Raw genomic sequence first — 27,243 nt, 5'->3', positions numbered from 1 at the left:
TTGATGGACATCCCCCAATTTCCAATTCTTTGTCACCCAGAAAGGGCTGTTATAAATATTTTTGTACATGTAGGTCCTTTACCCTTTTTTATGATCTCTTTGGGATACAGCCCTAGTAGTAGTATTGCTGGATCAAAGGGTATGCACAGTTTTATAGCCCTTTGGGCATAGTTCCAAATTGCTCTCCAGAATGGTTGGATCAGTTCACAACTCCACCAACAATGCCTTAGTGTTCCAATTCTCCCACATCTTCTCCAACATTTATCATTTTCCTTTTCTGTCATATTAGCCAATTGGACGGGTGTGAGGTGGTACCTCAGAGTTGTTTTAATTTGCATTTCTGTAATCACCACCTAGACTTTTGGAAGGATCTTACAAAAATAATTTGATTCAAGGCTAGCTGTATTTCATGTTCATTCTCCAATTTCACTTTCTAGGACTGCAATGACTCTAGGAGGTGGGCCGATAACACAAAATGGCAAAATCATTCTTTCTTTTAATCTTATCCCTTTATTAATGTTTCTTAAACTGCTTTGAAGATTTTTGAAGTTAAACCATCAAAAGGAAATAAGTACTTTAAGGTCATTTTCCACAGGTATTAGAGAAGCCAAGTGACTGATACATTAGAAAGAAATGTACTTCTGTTTTTAGAAAGTTCTTCCACAAGCCACAATCTACTGGTTTAAAAAATATTAATAATTTACAGCTTTCAGTTATTAAAAAGAAACTTTATGAAGGGATGGGAATAAGCATTTATATAGCATTTACTATGTGCCAGGCACTGTGCTAAATGCTTTTTGTAAATCTTACAACAATCCTGAAAGGTAGATGCTACTCTAATCCTCATTTTATGTTAAAGGAAACAGATGAAGTGACTTGCCCCAGGCTCACAGAGCTAGTCAGTGTCGGAGACTGGATTTGGTCTTCCTGACTCCATCTATCATGTCACCAGCTGCCTTAGAAGCCAACTACAATTATACTTCATGAACCAATAGCAGCTCATATATGTCAAATAACTAATAATAATATTAAGTTATGTATTTTCCTCCTTGAAATGTCTTCCCATGCTCTTTCTCAAGACCCACCACAAGGTTAACCTAGAAGTTCTTTATCTTATTGTAATGAGTCTCACTTTCACATTCCCTTTCTTTAGTATAAGTGAATTACCATTAACCTGCAGAAAAGCTGCTTTCTGCTATGAAACATTTCTTCTCATGTGATTTTCCATCTTTATCATAATGACATCTTTGTCTTTTTCATCATTTACAATACATTCTCTTACCCCTTTTTAGCACTTTTAACTCGGAACTTTTAACACTGTAAGAATTAAGAAAGTAGAAGAATTAACCATGTCTAGACACGATTAAAATAAATTGTCTAAAAAAAGTCGCACAAATACTTTTCCTGAATTCTTTGCCTCTCACTTTGCATTGGACTGGTTATTATTTTTATTATGAAATCTAGAGTATTAGGGCATGATACAAGGCATCTTATTTGTGAACTAGCCCTAAGGAGCTGCTAATATCTCCAGGAGACTTCAGCACAAGAAAGCCACAATGGATAAGCTTTAACCCTTCCAAATGTTGAGGCTTTCATTGTGGCTTTGCAAAGACATTTGAAATCTCATTGTTTTACCTTTAATTATTTTTGTGGGTTTAAAAGTGTATTACACTGAGACAAATGATTATGATTAACCAATTGATATGGGAGTGGGAAGTCCAGGTTCTTTTTCCCTTTCTGTCTCCCCATTTCAATATTAGGTCAAAGCAGCCTCTGAAGGACAAGATTGAGTTAATATTTTCCACAAAACTAAGAAATGTCTGAGGCCAAATTTGAACTCAGGTCTTCCTGACTCTAGGCCCTGTGCTCTATCCACTGCACCACATACTTATACCCAAAGCCTAAGGTAGCACCCAACTGGGAAAGCAAATTTCTGATTAAAGGGTAAAGAGGACATAATCTAGGTGTATTCTGGCCCATTGTTCAACTACACTAGGTGGTCTGGGTAGAAGATAGATCCTTTTGTATAGATTGCTGGAGGTGGAATGATCTGAATGTGGAGATGAGTCTCTTAGTCTATACTAACAAGGTCAGTCACATACTCCAGCTACTCATTAGAATAAGCCTATCTCTCATTATAATATCTATTCTCTCATTAATTAATAACAAATCAGAGTCTATTTCCACCTGTCAAGGACAACCCCTTTTTCAAGAGTATTTAAGTATCCAGGGACCTCAAGGGTCCTCTTTGGCTTCTGAGAGGTTCGTTGACCTCATTTTATAGATTATTTGTTAGCCATATTAATAAATTGGTTATTAATTACTCAGAACTTATGTTTCTCTGACTTTTCATTCATCACACCACTTTTGTAAAATTTTTGCCATCTTATTACTGGAGAGTGTAGAGATCAATACATGCAAAGCCAACTTCTCTCGTAAGTTATTACAAGCATGATTTTGTTTAGTGGATGAAAGGATTTTTCCTAAGGTTTTTCCTACTAAGGTATCTGCTCACTATGAATCTGGAATGAAAGGTAATAAACTAAATGCTGCCAAATGAACTCTGGAGGTTTTCTAGCAATAAATATCCATGTTAATGATGCCCAGATTCTATCACTCCATGTCCTCCAAGACAAAGATTACATGGAATCAGTTATTCCAACTAAAATGTACTTCTCTAGCAACTTTTGTAAATGCGTTAATGGCCTTCCTCTCTTCCATAAATGGAAAGAATTTAAATGCAGTGAACAAATGAGTAAAAAAGCAATTTCAAACATAAGATTGCGATTTCATTTATCTAGACATAAAAATAAAATTAAACATTGCTTGCTTGCTTGTCCATTAAACTCCAGGCTTACAAAGTTAGGTAGGCAGTCCCACACCATTTCCCTTGCTCTGTATAAAGAGCTCGGATCATTTCAAAAGTACTTCTTAATATCCTTGACAGTCTCATAAATGTAGAATAGTCTGAGTGAGCAATCCCATGTGGGTGCAAGAATCCCTCTTCAAATTATGCTGGTTTAATTTTCTCGAGATGATGAGAGGATCTTCCCTGACTTGTTCGCAACTCTTGTGTCAGAGGCACTTCTGTTATGATGGACTTCTTTCTGGGGATTTATCTGAGTTCTTTGGCTTAAGCGGCCACCCTAAAACTTGGGAAATAGATTTTCTTGGATAACGCAACCTTGTACATTTAAAAGTACTCATAGTGTGAGACACCAAAGAACTCCATTTGTGGAAAAGATGGAGCAGTGTGGACTAGGCGGTATCATGATTAGGTGGGTTCAGAATTCATTGTTGTTGCCAAATCCAAGAGTTATTATGGTTTGGTTTCATCTAGGAAGGGAGACTATCCAACTGTTTGTCTGAAAAAAAAAAATCTCTAAATTGGAGTGAATTGCAAGCTGAGGATGCGTTAACAGTATGATATGGGAGCCAAGAAAGCTAGTGATACCTTAGGCTTAGGGTATAAATATTTGGTACAGTGTATAGAATAAAGGGCCTGGGGTCAGGAAGATCTGAGTTCAAATTCGGCCGTTGACGTTTCTTAGCTTTGTGACTTTGTGCAAGTCACTTAATCTCTGTTTGTCTTAGTTTCCTCATCTGTAAAATGGGGATGATAATAGTACTTAGCTCCCAGGATTGTTGTGAGGATGAAATGAGATACAGTGCCTGGCCCATGGGAAGTGCTTTATAAATGTTAGCTATTATTATTATTGTTGTTGCTATTGTTATTAGGCTGAAGTTTTAAAAAGGCATAGTATCGAGGAGGAAGCTAGTAATGGCCCTGCTGTCTTCTTGACTTTGTTAGATTATATCTGTTGTGTGGTTTTCAGTAATTTGTGCCATGTTTTTGAAGGAACATTGATAAAGTAGGAAAATGTCCACCAGAGGACAATAAGGATGGTGATGAGCTCTGAGTTTTTGACATCTGAGAATCAGATAAAAGAAATGGGGACGTCCTCACCTGAGGAGCTGCTAAAACTTACTATGTGTTAGCCACTGTGCTAAAAATTACAAATATTATATCACTTGATCTCACAACAACTCTGGTGTTTGGTGCTATTATTATTCCCATTTTACAGATGAGGAAACTGAGTCAGGCAGAGTTTAAGTGACTTGCTCAGGGTCACATAGCTAGAAAGTATTTAAGACTGGCTTTGAACTCAGGTCTTCCTACCTCCAGGCCTAGCATTCTGTCCATTTCACCACCTTGCTGCCTATCTCTATGGTAATATGATACCTTCCTTTCCATTTTCATTCCCTTTCTTTTTCTTTCCTTTCCTCTTTATTCCTTTTCTTTTCCTTCTCAAAATAAGTAATGTTTGGCTCCTAATTGGGAGGCTAACTACTAAATCCAAAACCTATCATTATTTTCTTTCATTATTTTTGGTTAAGACCATTGCAATATTATCAAGAAATCAGGTGCCTTTGGAAGCCCAGATACAATTTATATACACATCTCTGGTGGTGGGGAGGGTGGAGAGGGGAAGGGAGTCTTTTAATTCATCCAGTCCTTGTGCAGTATAGACCAATGACATCAAACTCAAATAGAACTGCACCTAAGGATTCCTGCAGACTGCATGTTAACTTAGAAAAATCACATATTAACATTATCTGTGTTCTATTATATCGCCACTTATTTTGGTAAATTACATTACATTCTGTTTGGGACAGCATTGTGAGCTGTATCCGACACTTCTGTAGTAGAGGGTAGTTGGAGAATTAGACTCAAGTCCTATTTAGGAACTATATTGTCTGTGCAGCCATAACTCTCAGTGCCTCAGAAAACTATCTAAGAATATTCTCCTCTGCAGTATAGTTGCCAAGCTACATTGGTGAATGGAGTTTCCTACCTGGGAGACCCCTATTCCAAGGAAATTAGTCATCAAAACATTCTGATGATAAAGGACAACATTTCAGATCAAGGTCCTTTCCTGGTTTAGTGAACCTCCTACTTCATGGTTCCATTCTGCCGGAAAGCCTCTTCAAGTCCTAAAGGAGGTCTACTCTAGAGCCAGGGTAGAAATTGTTCCCTAGGTCCTGGGAAGGGTCTCCGGCATTGGCTCAGCTCCTCCTTTGGAAGGACAGATACAGATGTATGGCTGTGGGGGATCAGGAGGTTGCCCCCTGAGTCAGCCAGACTTGAGGTCTGGTAGATAAATGTGCGTGTGTGTGTGTGTGTGTGTGTGGGCAAGGCACAATACAGGACAGTGTCAAGTGTGGGATATTGAAGCAAGAGGAAGAAGAGGTTTTCACTAGACACAGAAAGAACAGATGTAGATTTTTGCCTCTTCAGGTCCCTGGAAAGCCAATAGCTCTAACTTGTCAGGCTTGAGGAAGAGAGGAGAGCCCAATCTATAGAGATTCTGACAAACTGCCTGCCATTCTTTGCCAGGTGGATTTTGGATTTGCTAAGAAGATTGGATCTGGACAGAAAACTTGGACGTTCTGTGGGACCCCGGAGTATGTAGCTCCTGAAGTCATTCTCAACAAAGGGCATGACTTCAGTGTGGATTTTTGGTCACTAGGAATTCTAGTCTATGAACTGCTGACTGGCAAGTAAGTGCTATTTTGTTCAATCCGTTTAAAAGTAACCTATCCATGGTCTTATAATGAATGAAGAGGAGAGTCTCTTCTATTTATTAGCCACCAGGTGGTGCTGCAGTCAAGGCACACTAAATCAGAGGCTCTGTCTGAGGATGCCAGTAGGACAGGGCTTCCTCCTTCCTTGGCTGGGATAGCCTTCCCTAGCCGCTCAGTCTGCTTCTGGGGGGGCTTTCCTTTTCCAAGCAACTTTCTGCTCCTTCTTCTGTGGGGGCATACTTCTCTTTTCAAGCTCTTCAGAGCAAACAACTGCCCTCTGGTAAAAGGGAGATGAAAATGCTTTGCTCAAGTGCTTTGGGGGCTTTTAAAAATCAGAATTGTCCTAATCTCAGGCTATTTGCCAGCAGTACAGTGTGTGACACTAGCCTCCTCACTCTGCTCGCCAGCTGCTGTAATGTATGACTCCAAATCCCCAACCTAATTCAATTAGGCAAAAATATCTCATCTCTAAAAAAGAAATCCCACTTACACACACACACACACACACACACACACACACACACACACACACACACACACACACACTCATCAGTAGATATCTATTTAAATTGATATCAATATTAATGTTAATCAGTATCAATATTGATAGGCATATCAATATTTATAGATTTTTATAGATATGTTGATATACATAGATATTTAGATACAGATAAACAGATTCTAGGTAGAATGCTACAGTTTGGGTTTATGATGATTAGCTTTATGACATTTACTGGCCCAAGAAATAAATAAACATTTAGAACAAAGGTCAACACTTCCCAAGGCAAGAAGGAAGCAGGAAGTTTAAAGTGAATGTATTACCCACAATGTATTCATCTCTCCCTAAGGAGAGAGGGACAAAGGATAGGGGAAAGAATGTCCCTGCCCCTTGGCACCTATTTTGTAATGTAGTGGTGCCAGCTCATATTCTGTGCTTTGACTCCAGCTCTGGGCTTATCACTTTGGCAAACAGTAGTGAAATCACAACCATTTGCTCTCTTCCTTGTCATAGTTTCTCCTCCCTCCTTCCTTTTCCTTCTTTCTTATTTTAATCAATCCATCAAACTATTTTTTGTGTGAAAAATAACTATATATTTCCAAAACAAAATGAGGAGTGGCATTGTATTTTTCCACATTTCTTTAATGTCTGAATTAATAGAAGACAGCTGGATTCTCCATTTTGATTATGCCTTCAATCTGTAATGATATGTTATTTTGGTTGAAGTGTTTGCAGAAAATCTGGCTTTAAACAAATATATAGATGGAAAAGGCAGAACTATTTTAATAGACAAATAATGTCTTAGTATTATGATGGAAATTGTTTTGATTTTGTGCAAAGGGCTTCAGGGGACTCTCATGGGTCTATGACCCTTACTTGGAGAAGCACTGCTCCTAGACAGACTTGGATACTGAGGGAAAGTCATCCCAGTAACTTAAAGGAACTTGACCTTTGACAGCAGAAAAGAGAACCAGCTATGGACTCAAGAGACTAGCCCCAATGAAGTTAAGTATCAAAGTATGGAAAGGTGCAGACTCAGGGAGCCCAGTGGAGCAACCTATGGGGCGGAAATGCTTTGACCAAGGAGGGAGATTCGAGACTCCTGTAGACTGACTATATGAGGAGAGATAGGAATTTAAGACCCAACAGGACCAGAGGAGTGAGTAGCTTTTGCCAAATAAGTTCCCTTACACATGTGCTCTATGAGCCAATATGTACTATAAGATCAATTTCCCTTTTCTCAAGGGTATTGTAAGTATTTGTGGAAGACTGCCCCTTAGGGTTCAGAGAGAATATTTTGTGGCTACTGTTTTTCACTAGGCCATCTTAGCAATTGTCTTTTCTGACAGCTAATTGTGTCTGCTGTAATGGGAAACACATTGGTGAGGCCCCAGGTATTAGAACTAAGCGAGATGAGTGGAAAGTGGCAAAGGGTCTAATAAGATGGGTGTCGGGAAAGCTTACTATCAGCTCTAGCTTAAAAGAATGGACTGCATAGGAACATGTCAAGTTTGACCTCCAGAGGAGGTCTTCAGACAAAGGCTGTATGGCCATTTGTCTGGTGTGCTGTGCTGGAGCTGCTATTCAGAATATAGGTTGGATTAACTAACTGCTGAGGTCCTTTCCACGGGGTTAAAGAACATTTCTTTCAAGCTGTACACGCAACAGTGTTCTTCTGCCCCAAGGCTGGTGGTAGGGGCTCCCAGGCTGGAGGGGAAAGCAATGTTCAGCCTCCCATCCCCAGGCTTTAGGTTTCCTCTCAGTGCTTCTAGTCTTCTAAATAAAGAAAAGTACAGAAAAGGGTAACTCAAAAACTGACCTTCTTTTTCATAGGCCAGGTTTGGGGGGATTGCTCCATCCACCCAAACCCCAAAGCAATCAATTCATCTCCAATTTAGAGTAATACAACCAACCAGTTTATCTCTAGGTGATCCAAGTCCAAAATAAAGGTCATCCACAGGTTAAGCTCTTCAAGGTGATTACAAATCTCTCTTGATCAACCTTCTTCACTAATAAGAATCTAGTTGAAAATGTCAGATCGAGGGGTCTAGGTTATGTAGAGATACAAGTGAAGCCATACTGGAACTGATAGATTACAAGACTATGGAGGGGTCCTTCAACTGTTTTATATAAGAAATACATCTTAAAAACCAAAGTAAATAGTTTCAAAATGAGAGTCTAGAAGAAAATTCACTATGCATTAGGCAAATCCAAAATAGGAGGAGTTGCGATCATGCTATGAGACAAAGAAGTAATAAAAATTTATATCACCAATAGAAATAAGTAAGGAAATTACATTGTGCTTAAAGGAACCACCATGAAACACCAAAAGGAACAAACATGGAAAATAATTTAAAAAATTATCTGAATCTGTTGTCTATAGTTACATGTCAGCAAAACTGAGAACTCAAAAGAAATAATTTATCAATAAAAATATAAATTATCCACATGGACAAGACCAACTAGAGATCTGAAATAATCTAGTTTCAGAAAAAATAATATGAACTAGTTATAAAGGATGTGGAAGAGAGAGAAGAGTGGGAATCCCTGGACTAGACCATTTTATAAAACTTTTAAAAACTTGTTATTTTCATATACACAAATTATTCTGGAAAATTGAGAAAGTACTCTACCAAAATCCTTCTGTGAGATAAGAATATCCCTAACATCTAAATCTGCAGCTGGAGTCAGGAAGACCTGAGTTTAAATCCAGCTTCAGACACTTGCTAGCTATGTGACCTTGGGCAAGTCATTTAACCTCAGTTTGTCTGACAAAAGTATCCCCTGGAAAAGGAAATGGCAAAGCACATTAGTGTCTTTATGGATAACATGGTCTATGGGGTCACGAAGAGTCAGATGTGACTGAACATCAACAAAAACAGCATCTAAACCAGGAAGAATTAAACAAAGAGAATTATAGATCAAATGTTATGAATGAATAGCCATCAAAAACTTTAAACAAAATCTGGGCATAAAGACTAAAACAATTTATCAAAAAAAATCATTTACTGCAATGGAGTTGGATTTACAGTGGGGATGCAAGGATAATTCACCATCAGGAAAATAATTAACATAATGAAATGGAAAAGAAAGCTTCCAAAATGACATGATTATATCAATAAATCAGGAAAAAAGTCTTCAGTGAAGTATAACACCCCATGCTTTAACCCTCACTGTCAAATTCATAGAGGCAGAGGTGAATCTTTCTTTGATATAAGAAAAAGTAAACTGTGTAAAACCACAAGCTAGAAAAGAAAACCCCAAACAAATCAGAAAAAACAAGGAAAACATTTAAATATGAAAAACCAACAGAAGTATGGGGGAGGCACAGTGCTCAGGTAGAAAAAGGAATAGGTATTTGTGGGATAGAGACAATTGGAGAAACACTAGAAGCTTTCCCAATAAATAGAGGGATAAGGCAAGGATGCCCACTTTTCCTAGTATAATTTGACATCTTTGTAGAAGTATTAAAATAGCATCAGGGTAGGCAAAGAGAGGACACACATTTTCCCATTTTCTGATAACATTATGGTTTACTTAGAGAATTCTAGGAGATCAGTACTAGTTGAGATAATTAGCAATTTTAGTAAAGAATTGGGATATAAAATATACTCAGGAAAAAAAAGAGCATTTCTATATGAGTGAGCTATGTTTAGACATTAGCAAGGTTGAAGGTCATAAGAGGAAAAGACAAAGAAAATGAAATCTAAGTGTGGACCCCATTCAGATATAAAGGAAGCATCCTACCAGTTGGATGGATTCTGGACTTCAATTCCATATGAAAAGGGCAATTAACTTATCTTTGGGCACAAATTACTTCAGTCCTTTCATTTCCAGACACTCCTTTCATTTAAGACCCAGCAGGACTCTGGGAAATGGTCATCATAAATCTGGCTGTACTGAGAGAACATGACAGAAGAATTGTCAAGCAAGAGGAAGGACAGAGGGAATACCTTTCCCACCCCATTCCTGGAAGACTGAATTGGAGAAGCTTCTTCCAACACTGGTCCAAAGATCTCTACCTTCTGAAAGAGCCTAGTAGCATTTGAGCTGAAAGAGCAGATTTTCACACTCTTCCAAGCCTAAAGCTGCAGGGCCCATTGAAGGGCCAACCCAGGGAGTCCAACAGATCAACTTATCCATCCTAACACCTGTGATGAGCCCCCAAGAAGCCATTGTTCTTCTCTAGCAGAAGCACCAGCCCTGTGCTGCTGGGAGCAGGTCCAGCTGAGCCACTATTGCTGAGAATCCATGTTTTTGGAGAGCCATATAATATAAGCCTAGCAGCTGAGGTCGAATTCATTGCCAACTTCAATGCCTCAGTTCAAAGGGAACTTAATGAGGACTCACCACAGAAAGAAAGGGCATCTGGGCCCTGCAGAATCACAGGTGGAGTTGCTTTGACTACTTGTGCCACAATATGCCTCATTACCATTATACGTTAAGCTTGGGCCCACTCTTCCTTCCCTGCACTTCTTCACTCTATGTCTCTGGGGGATGGAAAACTCCAGATTCTGGCAGAGATAGTCTCTAACTTCTGTTTTTATTTTGCCATTTGAGTAAATGAATCTAAAAAAGGAAGGATTATTGAGTTTATTGGCTGATTATTAATGGCAAACATGACAGTTTGAGGTATGAACTATAGCAGTTGGAATGGTCCCCCATGTTACTAGAGGGACTAGTCATCCCTCAGGGGACCTAAACTGTGCAAGATGGGGGAGTGATCCCATAGATCCTGTAGTGTGGGAACTTTTGTGGGATGTTTTTGGGTGCTCTCTCTGTGGATTCCTTAGTTATACGGAAATCTCCTAGAGAAAAATTAACGTTTTTCTTTTGCTCTGGGATGTCATTGGGCAGCCTCTTTTCTGGTGTGTTCCCTTTACAAGTTGGACCAGTTCCTACAAGATGACTTTTGCTCATTTGAATGCTAAAGTGTAATATCTGTTGCATTATGCCCATTACAAATATAGAGACTGATATAAGCAATGTGAATATTGTATCACTTGAGCTCTGACTCCTAGCAATGCAGCTTGAGCTGCCCGGAGGACTCCTGGATAGAAGAGTACTATAGAACTTGTGAGGATATTGAGAACATTTTGTAAGATGCAATTGAAACTTTGGGGAGAATTGAAGTACCGGCTAAGCAATAGGAGGAAAATGACAAGATGCCTTTTTTTCTGAGAGTTATCCAAGAATGTGAACCCTTGAAAATTCCTGGCAATAATGGAGTTTCAGAAGGTACATGGTAACTGATGATCATGACTTTCACAGAGAATGAGAGAATATTGCATAGTGGGTGCAATAATCAGAGGCATTATCTGGGGACAGATATTCCCAGGACTGACCTGGAAAAAAATCCAGCTCAAGTGCTAAGGATGTGACTGCAGAGGCTGTTAGGCCTCCATACGTCATGTCATATTGTATTTCACTGTGGTGGCACCACAGGCCAATGTGAAGATTTTTCTCAGGAAAGCCCAAGCCATATCCCCTCAGAGAAGAAGCATGGGACATCTGGTTCAGAAATATGACCAATGCACCAGGGCGTTGGAAGGAATCTGAAAGGGAAAAAAATGGTAGACTCCTTGTTCTTGAAAAGGACCAATGACATAAGGAGGGTGATGTCTTGACTTACAGGTGAATTGGATTTAAGTGGGACAGAGCTGTGCAAAGTCATCAGCCTCACTCTCTCCTCCAGAGCCATGAGAGTCCAGTGACAAGACATAGATTGGAACAACTGGCATGGCCCAGGATGCAGTAGGAAACCTTGGCCTTTTTAAGTTAAATTCTTTCCCAGGTCTCTGTTTGAGGCAACACCCATTCCGTAGTTAGAGACTAGGTAAAAATTGAGGTAAAAGATGGTTTACTTTGCCTTCACGAAAGAATCAGCTGGGGAGGGGAACACCCTCAGAGTTTCTGGCCAGATCAGAAACCAGGTAGACTCCTAGAAAATCTTAAAGGCACAACTTTTGGAATTGTACAGAGTTTAGAGATTCCAGAACTTGAAGTCATTTAACAAGGATGCTTCAGACTAGAAAAATAATTTGGCAGTAGTAGGACAGCATGACTCGTGTATGCCAATATCATTCAGTATCACTCAGCAAAAAAGGGGAAAGGGTCTTCATGTTTGTAACTTGGTGGGCAATCCAAGACTGATGGAGAGAAGATTAATAAAACTAAAGGAAATAGATGCATTAGACTGGACCAAGTGTGGAAGAACATGCTATATCCTTGAGAGGTGAAGAAATACCTCATTAGTCTTTAATACAAATGAAAACTGCCTGATTTTGATCAGCATTTGGACAGAGTAAACTTGTTTTTCTATGGTTTCCAAACCAGCTGAGTGACCAGCCCATTCCAATCCAGCCAACAGACACCATGTCCTTCAAGGATCAGGCCCAGCTGATTCACTGATCCATCTGTTCTCTGTGATTGTCAGCCCAGCCTAGCAGCAGTGACTGCTCCATCAGTGGCATAAACACCCTATTCGGTAGAGAACTTTTAGGAGACCCTCCAGACAAAGAAAGGACCTTTGAGACCCTGCAACTCTGCTGTTGTGAATCACCATAATGACTTGTGTCCCCTATATATGTGCCACACCAACATTATACTTTAAGACTTTAAGGTTATGTCTGCGTTCTCCCCTCCTAGACTCTGTGTCTTGGGTGGTTTTTTTGGGGGGATGCAATATGTTCTAACTACTATTCTTGCCATGCTATTTGAGTAAATGTCTTTTTTTTTAAGGAGCTAATTGAATCTCTTGGGTGACTGTTAATGTGAATCACACTGATTTGGGTTCTGGGACTACAGTGTTAGTTGTGGTCACCCATAGGTGACCTAAGAACCTAGAACCTAGAACCTAAGGTAGCAATTGTCCCTCTAGGGACCCAACCTGCCAGTTTAAGTATGTTGTGGGGAAGTGAGGCTAGAGCAGGGTGCTACACTGCAATAACAAAAACCCAGAAGGGATCAACATAACTAGAAAATGAATAAAATATCTTGGAAGCAATCTGCCAAAGAACACTCGCTACTCGTATAATTGCAAAATGTTTTCCAGGAACAACTGGTGAACAAGTTAACTAAATCAAGCAATATTCAGTGCATGGCTATGCTGGGCCAACATAGTAAAAATGGCAGTACTACCAAAATTAATTTATTGCTATAGAGTTACACCAACAAAATTAGCAAAGCAATATTATACAGCTATAGTGTCAAACTCAAATAGAAACAAGGACCACAAAGCTATACATGAGGTTCCTTGCAGGCCTCATATTGGCTTAGAAAACCATATATTAGTATTATCTATGTTTTGCTGTATTTTTATTTATTTTGTTAAATGTTTCTCAATTACAATTTAATCGAGTTTGGGCTCCACTAGGGAGTGTTGTGGGCTGTATGTTTGACATCTGTTTTACCGAAGAATGAAATAAGAATAAATAAATAAGAATGAAAACTACATGGAGGAATAAAAGATCCATAATATCAAAGAAAATAATGAAAAGTTAGGAAGAAAGAGAAATAAGCATTTCCAGACTATAGACTATAAAGCTCAGTGTTGTAGTGGATAGAGAACGATAGAGCCAGAAAGACCTAGGTCAGGTCTTACCTTTTGAAACATACGATGTGGCTGTAGGCAAGCCATTTAATGTGTCAGTGCTGTAGACAGCTCACTGAGACTATAAGTTGCACAAAGAATATTGACCTGAATTGGTAAAGGAAGTTTCCTCATCTGAGTATCTCTAATATCAATAAAATCATGTATCCACACACAATCCCTTTATCTTATCATTAAAACTATTTTGTACTAGTTAAAAAGAAAATGAAAGTCAGTCATTGGAAAAGACTTCCCAAGGAAGAATAAAAAATAAATTCAATCATGCATCTCAACTGTGAACTAACCAAGAAATAAGTCCACAAGCAAACAGTAGCTGTGTGATTCTGGTCCGCAAAGCAGAGCAGGGACTCAGGTCTAGCCTCAAGCCAATGCTGAAACTTGCAATGATATAATCATGGCAGAAATCCCAGACTAAAGAGAAGTCCATAGTTCATTCCCTCTTAACCTGCCAGGCCTTCAAGATGCTGAATCTAGTAACAGTCTACTGAAACTTCCAGTCAGGGACAAACTTAGTTCAGGAACTTGCAGAGCTCATACCAGGAGGCCAGTGAAAAGACCACTCCAGATTATGTCACTTTGGGAGCACTGAAAGTTTACAGATGTGAAAGCTTGAAATGTGAAAGCAACAGAAGGATGCAAGAGGACAGTTCAGCCTAGGTATTCTCCTCAGAAGTGTGCAGAGTCTATCTCTCACATATGGTCCCAAGTCAAGAAGTAGACTGGAAGAATGAAGAAACAAAAAGAATCCCACTATAGAGAGCTAGTATAGTAATAAGGAAAATCAAGATAAAAACCCAAGAGAAGAGAATGAGTGAAAAACAGCTACAGGCAAAACCTCAAAGATAAATTCAGCCTGGGCACAAATCCAAACAGAATTTCTGGAAAAGCTAAAGCAAGAGTTTAGAAAAAGTAGAGATAAAAATTATTTAGAAAACCAAATGAGAGTGGTAAGACAAAAAAATGAGAAAAGAAACAAGAACCATAGAGGAAAGATAAGAAAAGAAAATTAATAGTGTGGAACAAGAAGCATAAAACCTTACCCAAGAAAGAATTAACCAGATAGAAGCGAATGGCTACATGAGACATTAAGACTTTTTTTTTAATTGAAAAACTGAAAAAAAAAATCTCATAGCTTTTAAAAGCAACTGACCTAGAAAACAGAGTGAGAAGAGATCATTTAAGAATCATCTTTTAAGATATTTTTAAAGATTTAAACTTAAATTTAAATTTAAAGAAAATTACTATTATCACTGGAAGGTGAAATAAATTAAAATCAAGTTAAGCTAACAAAAAAAGAAATCAAAGTAGAAATTGAAAGAATCACCTCCTGAAAGAAACCCCAAAATGAAAACTCCTTGGAATATGATAGTCAAAATCCAAAGCTCTCAGGTCAAGGAAAAAATACTGCAAGCAGCCATGAAAAACAAACAAACAAAACTCCCCCCAAAACAAACAAAAACCCCCCCAAGAATTCAAGTGCTGAGGTACCACATTTAGGATTGCATAAGATTTCATATCTACCACTTCCAAGAGTGGAGAACTAAAGTCTGATACTCCAAAAGGCCAAATATCTAGGCTTACAACCAAAAATAACTTGCCCAGCAAAACTGGATATTATCCTGCAAGGGTGGGGGTGGGGGGGTGAGAAATGGACCTCTAGTGAAAAAGACAACTTCGGAGTATTCCTGACTAAGACAGAAGTGAGCAGAAAATTTGCATAGAAACTCAGAAGTCAAAAGAAGCATTAAAAAATAAACATGAGTGACCATTCATAAGGGATAAAACTCTGTTAAACTGTTGGTATTCTTATATTCCCCATATATGTATATATGAGGCAGTGATGTCTGTATCTCCTCAGAACTCCATCATTGTCAGGGGGTCGTAGAAGGACTCTAATTAAATAGAACGCTGTGTGTGATTCTGTTATGTGTTGATGATATTAAAAGAAGATGGAAGGGGAGGAAAAGAGAAATACATTATAAGGGGAGGAAGGGAAAAGAGTGGGGAGAATTATTACAGAGAAATGGAATGCTCAGGTAGAATTCGGTATGCCAAGGGCAGGAGACTTGGACCTTACTCTCATTTGAATTGATCAAAGGGGAGAAGAATGCACACACACACACACACACACACACACACACACAGTCAGAGTTGGGTACAGAACCATACTTTACCCAACAGGGAAACAATAGGGAAAGAGGTTAAGGGAAAAGGTAGGGGAAAGGGGACGAGGAATAAGGAAGAGATTGGTTAGAAGCAAAACAAACTTTTAAAGGGGAGTGGGAAATGAAGAGAAGGAAAAGCGTAAAAAAAGAGCAGAGGGAAATACTTCCTTAACACTCTTAGCTGTAAATGGGATGAACCCACCCCCCCAAAAAAAGTAAGAGTATAGAAGAATGGGTTAGAAACCAGAATCCAACAATGTATTGTTTACACAAAATATACTCAAAAGAGAAAGATACAGTTAAAAATAAAGGACTGGAGTAAAATGTATTAAGCTTCAGTTGAAGTAAACAAGACAGCAGTAGCAATCATGACCTCAAGGAGAGCAATAGCAATAATAGTCTTAATCAAAATAAATAATTAGGGAAATTTCATCTTGCTGAAAGTTACCGATGACAATGAATTAGTATCAATACTAAAGATATATGTGCCAAATGACATGGCATCTATATTCTTAAAAGTTAAATTACAGAGAGAAATAATTAAACTATAACAGCGAGGGATTTCAATTTACCCCTCTCCCCAAATGTAAATATAACAACAACAACAACAAAAAGAAGGACCTGAAAAATTTTTAGACACATTAGATAATAGATCCCCATTTAAAATAACAACAGATAGTATAAAATACCTGAGACTCTACCTGTCAAGACACACACAGGAACTCTTAAACACAATTATAAAATACTCTTTACAGAATCTAAATAATTAGAAAATATTAAATGCTCATTAGTAAACCAAGTCAATATGGTAAAAATGATAATATTACAATACTACTTTAATTATTCAGTGCCAAGTCAATCAAACCACTAAAGAATTACTTTATAGAGCTAGAAAAAAGAGTATCAGAATTTATCTGGAGGAACAAAAGGTCAAGAATATGAAGGAAATTCATGAACAAAAGTGGGAAGGGAGCTTAGCAGTACCATATCTCAAACTAGACTATAGAGCTATAGTGGTCCTGAGTAAGAAAAATGGAGAGGTCAATCAGTGGAACAGATTAGGTACACAACATGCAGAAACAAATAAACATGGGAGGGAGCCTAGTTTAAACCCGAAGATCCCAGTTGTTGGGTCAAGAACCCACTATTCAACAAAAATTACTGAGAAAATGGAAAAGCATTCTGGCAGAAAATAGGTATAAACTAACAGCTAGCACCATATACCAGGACAAGCTCCAAATGAGTATATCATTTAGGCATAAAGAGCCATATCATAGGGGCAGCTAGGTGGTGCAGTGGATAGAGCTCCAGCCTCGGACTCAGGAGGACCTGAGTTCAAATCCAGCCTCAGATACTTGATACTTACTAGCTGTGTGACCCTGGGCAAGTCACTTAACCCTGATTGCCTCACCAAAAAGGCAAAAAAAAAAAAAGAGCAATATCATAAACAAATTAGGAAAGTATGGAAGAAACTACCTTGTCAGATCTATGGATAGGAAAAGAGTTCATGACCAAACAAGAGATAGAGAGGTACACAGGAAGCCAGATTTACAGTTTTGATTACTGATAAAAAGTTTTTGTACAAGCAAAATTAATGTAGCTAAAATGAGAAGAAAAGCAGGAAATTGGGAACAAATCTATGCAGCAGGTTTCTCTGATAAAGGTATCATTTCTAAGACATATAGTCAAATTTATAAGAATAAAAGCAATTCCCCAATCAATAAATGGTCAAAGGATGTCAGTAGGCAATTTTCAGAGGAAGATATCCAAGCTATCAATAGCCATATGAAAAAAATCCTCTAGAAATGCAAATTAAAGTAATTCCTAGACTCAACCTGACACCCATCAGGTTATTAAAATTGACTAAATAGTAAAATGATAAATGCTGGAGGGGTTGTGGGAAAACAAGTACATTAATGCACTCTTGGTAGAGCTTTGGAATGGTCCAGCCATTCTGGAAAGCAATTTCAAACTATGCCCAGAAAGTCATTAACCTGTTACTCTTTGACCCAACAATATTGCTACTAGTTCTATATCCCAAAAAGAACAAAGAAAGATGAAAAGGATCCATATGTACAAATATATTTATAGTAGCTCTTTCATGGTGGCAAATAATTAGATATCAAGGGGGTGTCCATCAATTGGGGAACTGCTGAACAAATTATAATATATTAACGTGATGGAATACTATTTTGCTATAAGAAATGATAATGGAAATCGTTTCATAAATACTTGTATAAACTGATGCAAAGTGAAGTGAGTAGAATGAGTTTATACAATAACAACAATATTGTAAGGACCAACAGCTTTGAAAGGCTTAGGAACATTGTGTTGATCGCAGGATCAACCTGGTGGCTAACCTCAATTCCATGATGGAACATACCACTCACCTCGAAAGAGAAAGGTGAGGAACTAAGGGTGCAGATATAGGCATATATATGTGTGTGTGTGTGTGTGTGTGTGTGTGTGTGTGTGTGTGTGTGTGTGTGTTCATACACACATATAAATATAAACAAATATATATTATGGAACATATTTTATATATACATGCACATACATGTTTGGATATGGTTAATGCAAGCATTTGTTTTACTTGACTATACATGTTTGTAATGAGTTTTGTTTTCCTTGCTTTGTAGCAGGGGAGGAAGGTTGGAAGGAGAATTTGGAGTTGAAAATAAAATGAATTTTAAAATGAAAAAAGAAGTAAAGTAATTAGTGTGAATGTGTTGCTGTAAAATTATAAGGACCAAGCTTGGTCCCAAAGAAACTCATTCTGTAGTTTCAAAGTTTTTAATGTGTTATAAGAGATGGCTCTCTGGGAGGGATTTAGGAAGAGTTCTTTGATAATTTAAAGAAAATTTATTTTATTTTAAAAGCAAAGGACTTTTAGAAGAGGAACTTGGTTTGTATTAAAGAAAGATTTTAAAAGTCTGATTTCATTCAGTGGCCGTAGATAAAATACATAATAAACAATATTTTACTTTCCACTGATGCAAGTGATATTTTCTAATAAGTGCAGCTCTTTCTGTCCCAGAAGAAAGGAAGTATCAATTCAGAAAGCATTTGCAAAAATTAATCACTGAGCGGAGGGCAGGGACAATGAGAAATAGCACACAGCTAAACTTGATTGTAATGAGTTCTACACCCTGATGCAGGGATGTCAAACACTCGGTTGGGATAACACTCTCAAGTGCGGTACAATCCAGATTAAGATGTAATTTAGAGATATTTAACAAAATAAATAAAAATACAATAAAACTTAGGTAACATTGCATTTCAAAAGTAAGTCCATATGGGCCTGCAGGGATCCTTATTTATGGGTTAGCCGCTGTTTCAATTTCAGTTGAACACCATTGCCCTAAAAGACTATGCCCTAATCATTTCAGTCAACAGGGGTCACAGGTAAAAGGTCTAAGCAACTTCATTAGGAAAAATGTTTAAGAACTGTAATTAGATTCACATTTGAGACCAAATTTTTTTGTCTGAGACCAAACAATAGCCAAAAATATTTACATATATAAACCTAAAAATGATTTCTATATTAAAACTTAGGACTCTTTTTTTTTTCTGATTGAATTTAGTCTTTCGTAGACTGGTGCTTGAATTTTTTTTTTAAATTGGGAATGTTAAAAATGTGTTCTATTCTTGCATTTCTCTAGCCCTCCATTTTCTGGGATTGACCAAATGATGACTTATAATTTGATTCTCAAAGGAATTGAGAAAATAGATTTTCCCAAGAAGGTAACACGACGCCCTGAAGATTTGATCCGCCGACTTTGCAGGTAGCATAACTAATAATGGTAGCATATAATTGAGATAGCCCCTTCGTTATAAGAAGTTTCCACATTCTTTTCTCCACAATATAAAATATTTGGTTAATTTTATGTGTCCCAGGGGAAGGTAGATGGTGCAGTGAATAGAGCATAGCTCTGGAGTCAGGAGGACCTGAGTCAAATGCGGCCTCAGAAACTTGATACTTCCTAGCTATGTGACCCTGGGCAAGTCACTTCAGGTCCCTCTGGTTCACTGAGAGGCAGCATACTCTGGGGGGGAGGAGGCCAGCCTTGGAGTCAGGAATACCTGTACTCAAGACTGCCTCCAATACGTGCTTGCCCCGGTGACTGTAAAATTGTGAATAGTTCCCTACATAGATGGAATAATGTCTGGACCAAAAACCAAAATCTTTTCCATCAATATCTAAACTTTGTAACTGCAAAATGAGGGGCCACATTTTACTTTCCAGGGTATATAGGTCTGAGACTGAGAGTTGCCCTCATGTTGCATGAATAGTTGCAGTTTCTTTATCAGTCAGGGTTAATCTTGAGAAATATCTTTCTCTCTTACAGAGCAACAGAGAATTCTGAACTCTAGGCTAATAAGGTAGTGAGCGATTTATATCCATGTCATTCTAAGCATGAGGCAATGTTTTAAAAGTCTCGTGTAGTCTATTGCAGACTGAATCAATTTTGCTTTATTTTTAAATCCCCAAATTTTACATTTTTACATTTTGCACAGATATTTCTCTCCCCCCCCCGAAAATCCTCCCCTTAACTCTTATGATGGAAAATTTCTATAATTTTTATTTAATTTTCAGTAGATCTCAGTAACTAAAAAATGTTACATGAGAAAAATTATTTAATATGTCACACTCTGGCAAACTCAGAATGTTTTTGCTATAAAGACACACGAGTGAAAGGAGGAAAATTAACATTGCTATTTTACTGAAGTGAAATTGTTATAAACTCATACAAACTTTTTTTTTAAGGCAAAATCCTACAGAAAGGCTGGGAAACCTGAAGAGTGGAATCAATGACATTAAGAGGCACAGGTACCATAATCATTTCTCTTTGCTCAGAAAAACAAATAAATAGTAAAATTTGTTGGATTTTTAAAATGGCTTTCTTTATGGGTCAAAAGCTATTTTCTAGTTTTTAGCATTTGATACTTCCAGATATTATCCAGAATTTTCTTTGTCATATCAAGGGGCACAGTTGTAATAATAAAGCTAAAAGTAATTCCTCTAATAGTTTCAGAATATACAGCTTTTATATCTCAGTGGAAATAAAAGTCCATAGCTAGTTTAGTATGCCTTACTTTTTGGATGCAAGTTGTGGAAAGCAACATTTAAAGCCCTCAAATAATTAACTCTTCATCCCTTTCAATGATTTTAAAAAGCTTAAGTTCTAGGAAGGGATTATTTCTAATAGGGAAATTAGTATATTTCTGTATTTAGAAGCCCTGATTTTTTAAGATGTTGGTAGCCAAGGAAGTCAGCAGAATCAACCGCTAAAATGCTGTATTTCTTTGTATTTTTTTAATATATTTTTTTGTATTTGTATTTTTTTTGCTATTATAGTTTATATGCTGTAAGATTTTCTTCTAAGGACCTCAGTACACAAAGCTTTAAATTATTACTTATGTGACATATCATATTATTCCTATGATGTGGATATCATAATGGAAAATTTTATAAGGCTGCTGTAGAACTTCAAAATACTGATTTTTTTCTATAACAGAAACTTATCATAATTGAATATGTAATGAATTTAGTCAAATGACATGGTACCCAAATTAGTCTCCTGTACCTGTGGTGACTTTCATAAAACGCATACTCTAAATTAGATTGTAATTCATTTGCAGTGGTTTCATTTTGCTTAACAGAATTCTATGACTTTCAAAAAATTCTTTTTGCCTATATCATTTATAAGTATTTGAATAGAATAGAATTGTAATATAAAAATAAACTTTTTATATTAAAGGAGTAATAAACACTAAGAAAAGGAGTTAGACCTTCTGACTTAACAAGACTTATCTTCTTAACTCTGCTTCTTCTTGTGTAACTCGTCTATTAAGAAGTGACTGAGAATGAACACTGAAGGGCAGAACCAGTCCTTCAAATGAGAATGATTCTGAACTTGGTCTGCTGTGAGAAGCTGTCCTTTTGGTGCCGTTGGACTTACTAAGGAGCTCTACTGAGGACAAACTAAGACCCTCACTTCCAGGGGGCATTTCAGATCTATATCATCTAGTCATACTGCCCAGTGGTGATCTACTTAGGAAATGAGCAGTCATGTTCAAAACAGGGACAAGATCACCTGAGCTAAAGAAAGAATTTTATTATTCTGATGATGAATTTATCGTAATGGTAACCCTTTCTTTTTCGTATTTCTTCTGAGGTGGCTGAATGGCTTTAACTGGGAGGGACTGAAGGCAAGAAGCCTGCCATCACCCTTGAAAAGACAGGTATTATATCTACTCTCTTGTTTCCATAGGAACCGTTTTTGCACATTGTCAAATAGATTAAAAAAATGAAAATAGTGAAGGGGGATAAATGACTGTGAAGAATAATCTTCCTGCTTTAAGGGACCATGAAGGTGCCCTTTGATTCCTAAGCACTAAGATGGGGATTCCATTTTGATTAGAAGGGGGAAGGTTGAAGTATGTCTTTATAGCAGAATTTTCCAAACTGATGTGGGCATAGAGCATCTTTTGGTGTAAAACACATAGATAGAACCCATAGACGAGGGCTAGTCCATGGTCTGAGAGTATGAAAAAGAGAAGGTGAATGTTGACAAACTCTGGGAGTTAAACAGAGGAAATTAGCAAATTTTGTTTTCATAACAATATGCTACATATAACAAATTTTTATAATATATAATTTCATATTTAGTGTTTTAGAGGGGGATAAAAAGTAGCAGCCAGATTTTCTCACAGAACCCCTCTTCACATCGCATGGACCAGCAAGATTCTGTAGAATAGAGTTGGGAAAATGATTGTTCCAAGGGGAGGATTCCTCACCTTTTTATGTTGTGGACCCCTTTGGTGGCCTGGGGAATCCTGGAGACCCCTTCTCAGAATAACATTTTTAAATGCATCCAATAAAATTCAAAGGAAACTAATTATATTGAAATACAATTATCAAAATATTCTTGTAAAATTCATGGACCCTAGGTTAAGAACTCATGGGAGCCATTGTGAGACGGAGAAGGATCTGAGACATTTAACCTGGCCTAGCAGTGCTAATGTGTGTTCTAGAAATAGTCTCAAGACCTGTTGTTTTAAATTTCTATTCAAGAAAAGGGAAAAAAAGAAGTTCCTCGGGCACCTAGTTGTTGAACACTCTTTTTGATTCTCTTTTGGTCATTGTGGGGTGAGGAGTAGAGAAGGGATGGGCTCGAATAGGTTTCTTTTTTTTTTTTTTAAACATTTCTTCTCTTCCCCATAATAACAAAAGACCCTTTGGAATTACAGTATATGAAACAACTTTGGATATTAATTACAAAAAGAGGGTGCCTAATGACATAGAGGATGGAAGGCAGCCTTAGAGTCAACAAGAACTGAGCTTAAGTCCTGCTTCTGGACCTCCTTCTCTTCCCTGTGTCCAGGCAGCCCCAGGGATTGGTTTGCACCGGTAGGAGTTTTGACACCTTAGGTTCTCTACCCCAATGAAATCACAGGTCTGGCCAGAAAAATTATGTTATGAGATTTGTGTTATTTAGATTTGAATTGATGATTCAGATATTCTGTTGTGAAATATTCTTTTTTGGTTAGAAAAAAAAAGGAGTGATCATAGCATAAAATCACCATTTTGGCTGTCTGAGAACCATTCATTTGGGACACTGTGATATTGTTTACATTTGCTTCCATTGTTTTCCTGTTAGCTCAATGGACCCATAGATCACAGCTACTTTGACAACTATCCCCCTGAGAAGGGAATACCCCCAGACGAAATGTCGGGTTGGGATAAGGACTTCTGAAGGAAGTGAAGAGTTTTCTGCTTCCCACACACCGCAGAGGAGGCACAGAAGGAGCAATCATCCACCCTGATGCCCTCTAGCAGTATGAAGCCATTTCATGTGGATGTATTTTGTAAAGCCTGGCAGGGGAAGAGCACTCCTCTCCTGTGGATGTAGGGTTTGTTGGGAGGGTGTTTGAATTCCGATATCTAAATGAGAAGCTGCTAGCTAGCCATGATAATGATCAACAATATCCTTCACTTTTCTGAAATGTTGAAGGTTACCCCAAAACAGCTCCCAGAAAAGAAGCACAGGTTCTTCTCCCTTCTACTTGCCTTCCCATCTTCCTTTCCTATGATTCCTTCAAAAGTAAAACGTATTTGAGAGCCAACTAAGACATCTTGTAGAGGGAGGAAGCAAAGAAAAAGAGGAAACAGCTATGTCATCTCAAGTCACCCCGCAGCCCTCCTTGTACCTCCTTAGAAATGACTTATCATAGAGATCTTGGGAGCTATTGTTGGGTTCTAAGCAAATAAAAAGAGGCTGGCAGTATAAAGATTCTGCTTGTAGCCTTCCGTCCCTAAAGTTTGAAATGACAATTCCAACTAATTACATATGTCAAACACAGATGCTGGAAACTGTGAATATTTGAAGATTCTTTGACTTTTCTACTTTTAGTGAAATACCTCTCATGCCAGCTTTAGCATAGTGCAGTTATAAAAGTGAGACAGTGGAAAGAGTGATGAATTTTGAATATGAGGACCTGGGTTCAAATCCTCTATTTTCTACTTACTACCCATGTGACCTTGCAGAAGTCACCTGTTTTCTTTTAACCTCACTAAATGAGGGGTTTGGAGTAGATGGTCATTGAAGTTACAGTTCTAAATTTTTGATGTTATACTGTAAAGTGAGCCCTGATACCTTCATGAAAGCAGTCCTTACTGGAAACAGTATAACTGCTTGAAGGGAGTTACAATGTATAGGGAAGCAACACCTTCCCTTGGACAATGGGGAAATACTGCTTCTTCTTCTTCTTATTCCCTCTGCTTCATGCCCTTCAATCTGTTTCTTCTCGTACTTAAAGTAAAAAGCACATGGAAATAAAACTGAAAAGGCATTTATTTATCATTTAAAAAAAAGAAATAAATTTCACTAGCTGGCTCTGGAGCTTTGAAATATTTTAGCCATGTCTATGAATGTCCTCATTAGAAAATCAAAGGAAAAGACCATTACTATAATTAATTTGAAAGGAAATTCAATCATGCAAATGTTGATTATTATGATCAGCAATGAGTCAATAATTCTTTATAAAGACATTTGAGGGCTGAATGTATTTTTTTTTCTTGATTTAAAATTTGGAAGTAAAACAGGAGCTTGGGGAAAATAACAGAATTTTAAATAAACGAGTCAACGAGGATTTCATTCCCTTCCTTCTTACCACTGCCCTACCAAATGAGAGATCAACAGGATCATAGATGTCATTGAAGGCCAACATTAGAACCACATAAATTCATGCTAGTGAATTCCACTGAATGCTCACCAGTGGGGAACACCATTAGTGAGAGTGGAGACTTCCCTCTCCCATTTTGGCAGGACTCCTTAGTCTTACTTCGCACTGTGAAATGACCTAGAGGCTCACTCCTCCAGTGATCCCCAGTGTTCACAGAGTTGTCCCAAGTGCCAGTTCCAGAGTAAAGAAAATCAGCTGTTTGCTTCTGTCTCTTCCCCTGCAGTAATCAGCCGACACAAGACAGTCCCAGTTCAGGAATGTTTAACTAGAGTATTAACAAGATGAGTTTTCTCATTTGGGACCATTTTGCTAAACCAAAGAAAACATTTTGCTTATGGAATTCATTTTATAAAATTGTATACTGTATATAGTAGTGCCATTTTTAATAGGATGGAGATATTGAAAAACTTCTAAGGTCTTTTAAAATGCTTTTCTTTTCCCACTTGGTTTGTATATACTGTAATTTTCTTGTATGTTAATGTGTATGTATACATCTATTTAAATTAAGAAGCTACAAATATAGTAAGTGGATGTATTAAGTATATCTGTACAGTTCTAATAACTACGTTTGCCTCATAGGATTTTCACAGCTGTTATTCTTAGAGAAAATGAATAATCCTAAATTTAAAAAAAACCAGCAAATTTGCCATGCTTGTGATTATCCACCATTACCTAAGTAATTTCTTTGTGGGTATTATTGTGTTATAACAGATGCAGCTGATGGTGCAGTGGATAGGATGCTGGAGACGGAGTCAGGAAGGCCTGAGTTCAAATCCAGCCTCAGATACTTACTAGCCATGTGACCTTGGACAAGTCACTTAACCTCTATTTGACTCAGTTTCCTCAACTGTAAAATGGGGATAATAGTAGCACCTACCTGCCAGGGTTGTTGTGAGGCTCAAATGAGATAATATTTAGGAAAAAAATTGCTTAGTAGTGTGCCTGGCACATAATAGACATTATATAAATGTTTATTCCTTTCCTTTATAGTTAGTTTTTCTTGTTGCTTTTCAAAGCAAAACTTGTTTTCTAGAGGCTGTATACTCTCACCATTTTTTTTCCAGGATGAAGTATATGATATGAAAAAAGAGTTCAAGGGAGATATATATATCTATATACATATATATATATGTGTGTGTGTGTGTGTGTGTATGTGTGTATGTATCCATATACATGTATATATACATATATATGTATATGTGTGTGTGTGTGTGTGTGTGTGTGTGTGTGTGTGTGTATTCCACTCTGCCTCCTGGCAAAATTGGCACAAATTCAATTCCCTTTCTCCCAAAAAAATGACTAACCTATTTTTAAAGGTAACTTTAGCTAACTGAGCTTGTCTGGCTAACACCACTCATTGAAATTAACTACTTCCTTCTATTTAACCTAAACATCTCACTTTGAATTTCCAGGACGTTTCTACTAGTTCTGTCTTCAACAAGGCTAAAGGGCAATTGCTACACTCTCATATCTGATACTTGAAAGACATTTTAAAGTCACCCCATCACTCTCCTCTTCTACAATCCACATTGTTTCCATTCTCCTAATCTTACTTTGTAGTTTAATCTTGCGTACTTGGGCCTTCTGAAGCTTTTCTCCAAGAGAGAAAGTGTTGGGAGGGTGGGAACAGCACCAGGTCTGGGCTGGTAGACCTGGATCCAGATCTCACCTTCGCATGTGGCATCCTGCCTGTGTGTCTCTAGGAAAATTCATTTCTTCCTCGGGCCTCACTTACCTCACTTATAAAAGGAAGTTGAACTCCATCTCTAAGGTCTCTCCCAGCTTTAAATCCTGTCATTCTTCTAGGGGGAAGGTGGGGCAAGTGACATCACTTTACTTTTGGTTACACGTTGATGAAATGGAGTCCATGACTATTAGAGAGATTTTTGAGATGTGTGGTTTGCATAAAATGTGCAAAATATTCTTATCACCTGTGTCTCAGTCCATCTGGGAACATCCAACTGTAAGTCAGATCCTGGATGCTTGACCCTGTGCGTCCCTCTCTTGGGACTATTATTCTCTACCAGTGGTGGGGAACCTGTGGCCTCGAGGCCACATGTGGCTCTCTAGGTCCTCGAGGGCAGCCCTTTTCCAAATCCGGACTTGACTGAAATGTAAACTTTGGATTCTCA

General features: G+C 37.8%; 1 protein-coding gene across 1 annotated transcript in view; it reads left to right on the top strand.

Moving 5' to 3' along the window:
• Positions 1-25,977, top strand: part of PRKG2 (protein kinase cGMP-dependent 2) — a 123,396-nt gene extending 97,419 nt beyond the window's left edge. The window contains exons 15-19 of the mRNA XM_020988351.2: positions 5,399-5,562; positions 19,525-19,647; positions 20,631-20,693; positions 22,042-22,108; positions 23,527-25,977. Of these exons, the coding sequence (XP_020844010.1) occupies positions 5,399-5,562; positions 19,525-19,647; positions 20,631-20,693; positions 22,042-22,108; positions 23,527-23,622 (513 nt within the window). The 3' untranslated portion in view covers positions 23,623-25,977. The remainder of the gene's footprint in view (positions 1-5,398; positions 5,563-19,524; positions 19,648-20,630; positions 20,694-22,041; positions 22,109-23,526) is intronic.
• The last annotated feature ends 1,266 nt before the right edge of the window (positions 25,978-27,243 follow it).

This window comes from Phascolarctos cinereus, unplaced genomic scaffold, assembly GCF_003287225.1.
Source record: "Phascolarctos cinereus isolate Bilbo 61053 unplaced genomic scaffold, phaCin_HiC Scaffold_9;HRSCAF=440, whole genome shotgun sequence".
Classification (NCBI taxonomy): domain Eukaryota; kingdom Metazoa; phylum Chordata; class Mammalia; order Diprotodontia; family Phascolarctidae; genus Phascolarctos; species Phascolarctos cinereus.
The sequence above is the reverse complement of the archived record's forward strand: the minus strand, read 5'-3'. Positions and strand labels throughout refer to the sequence as shown.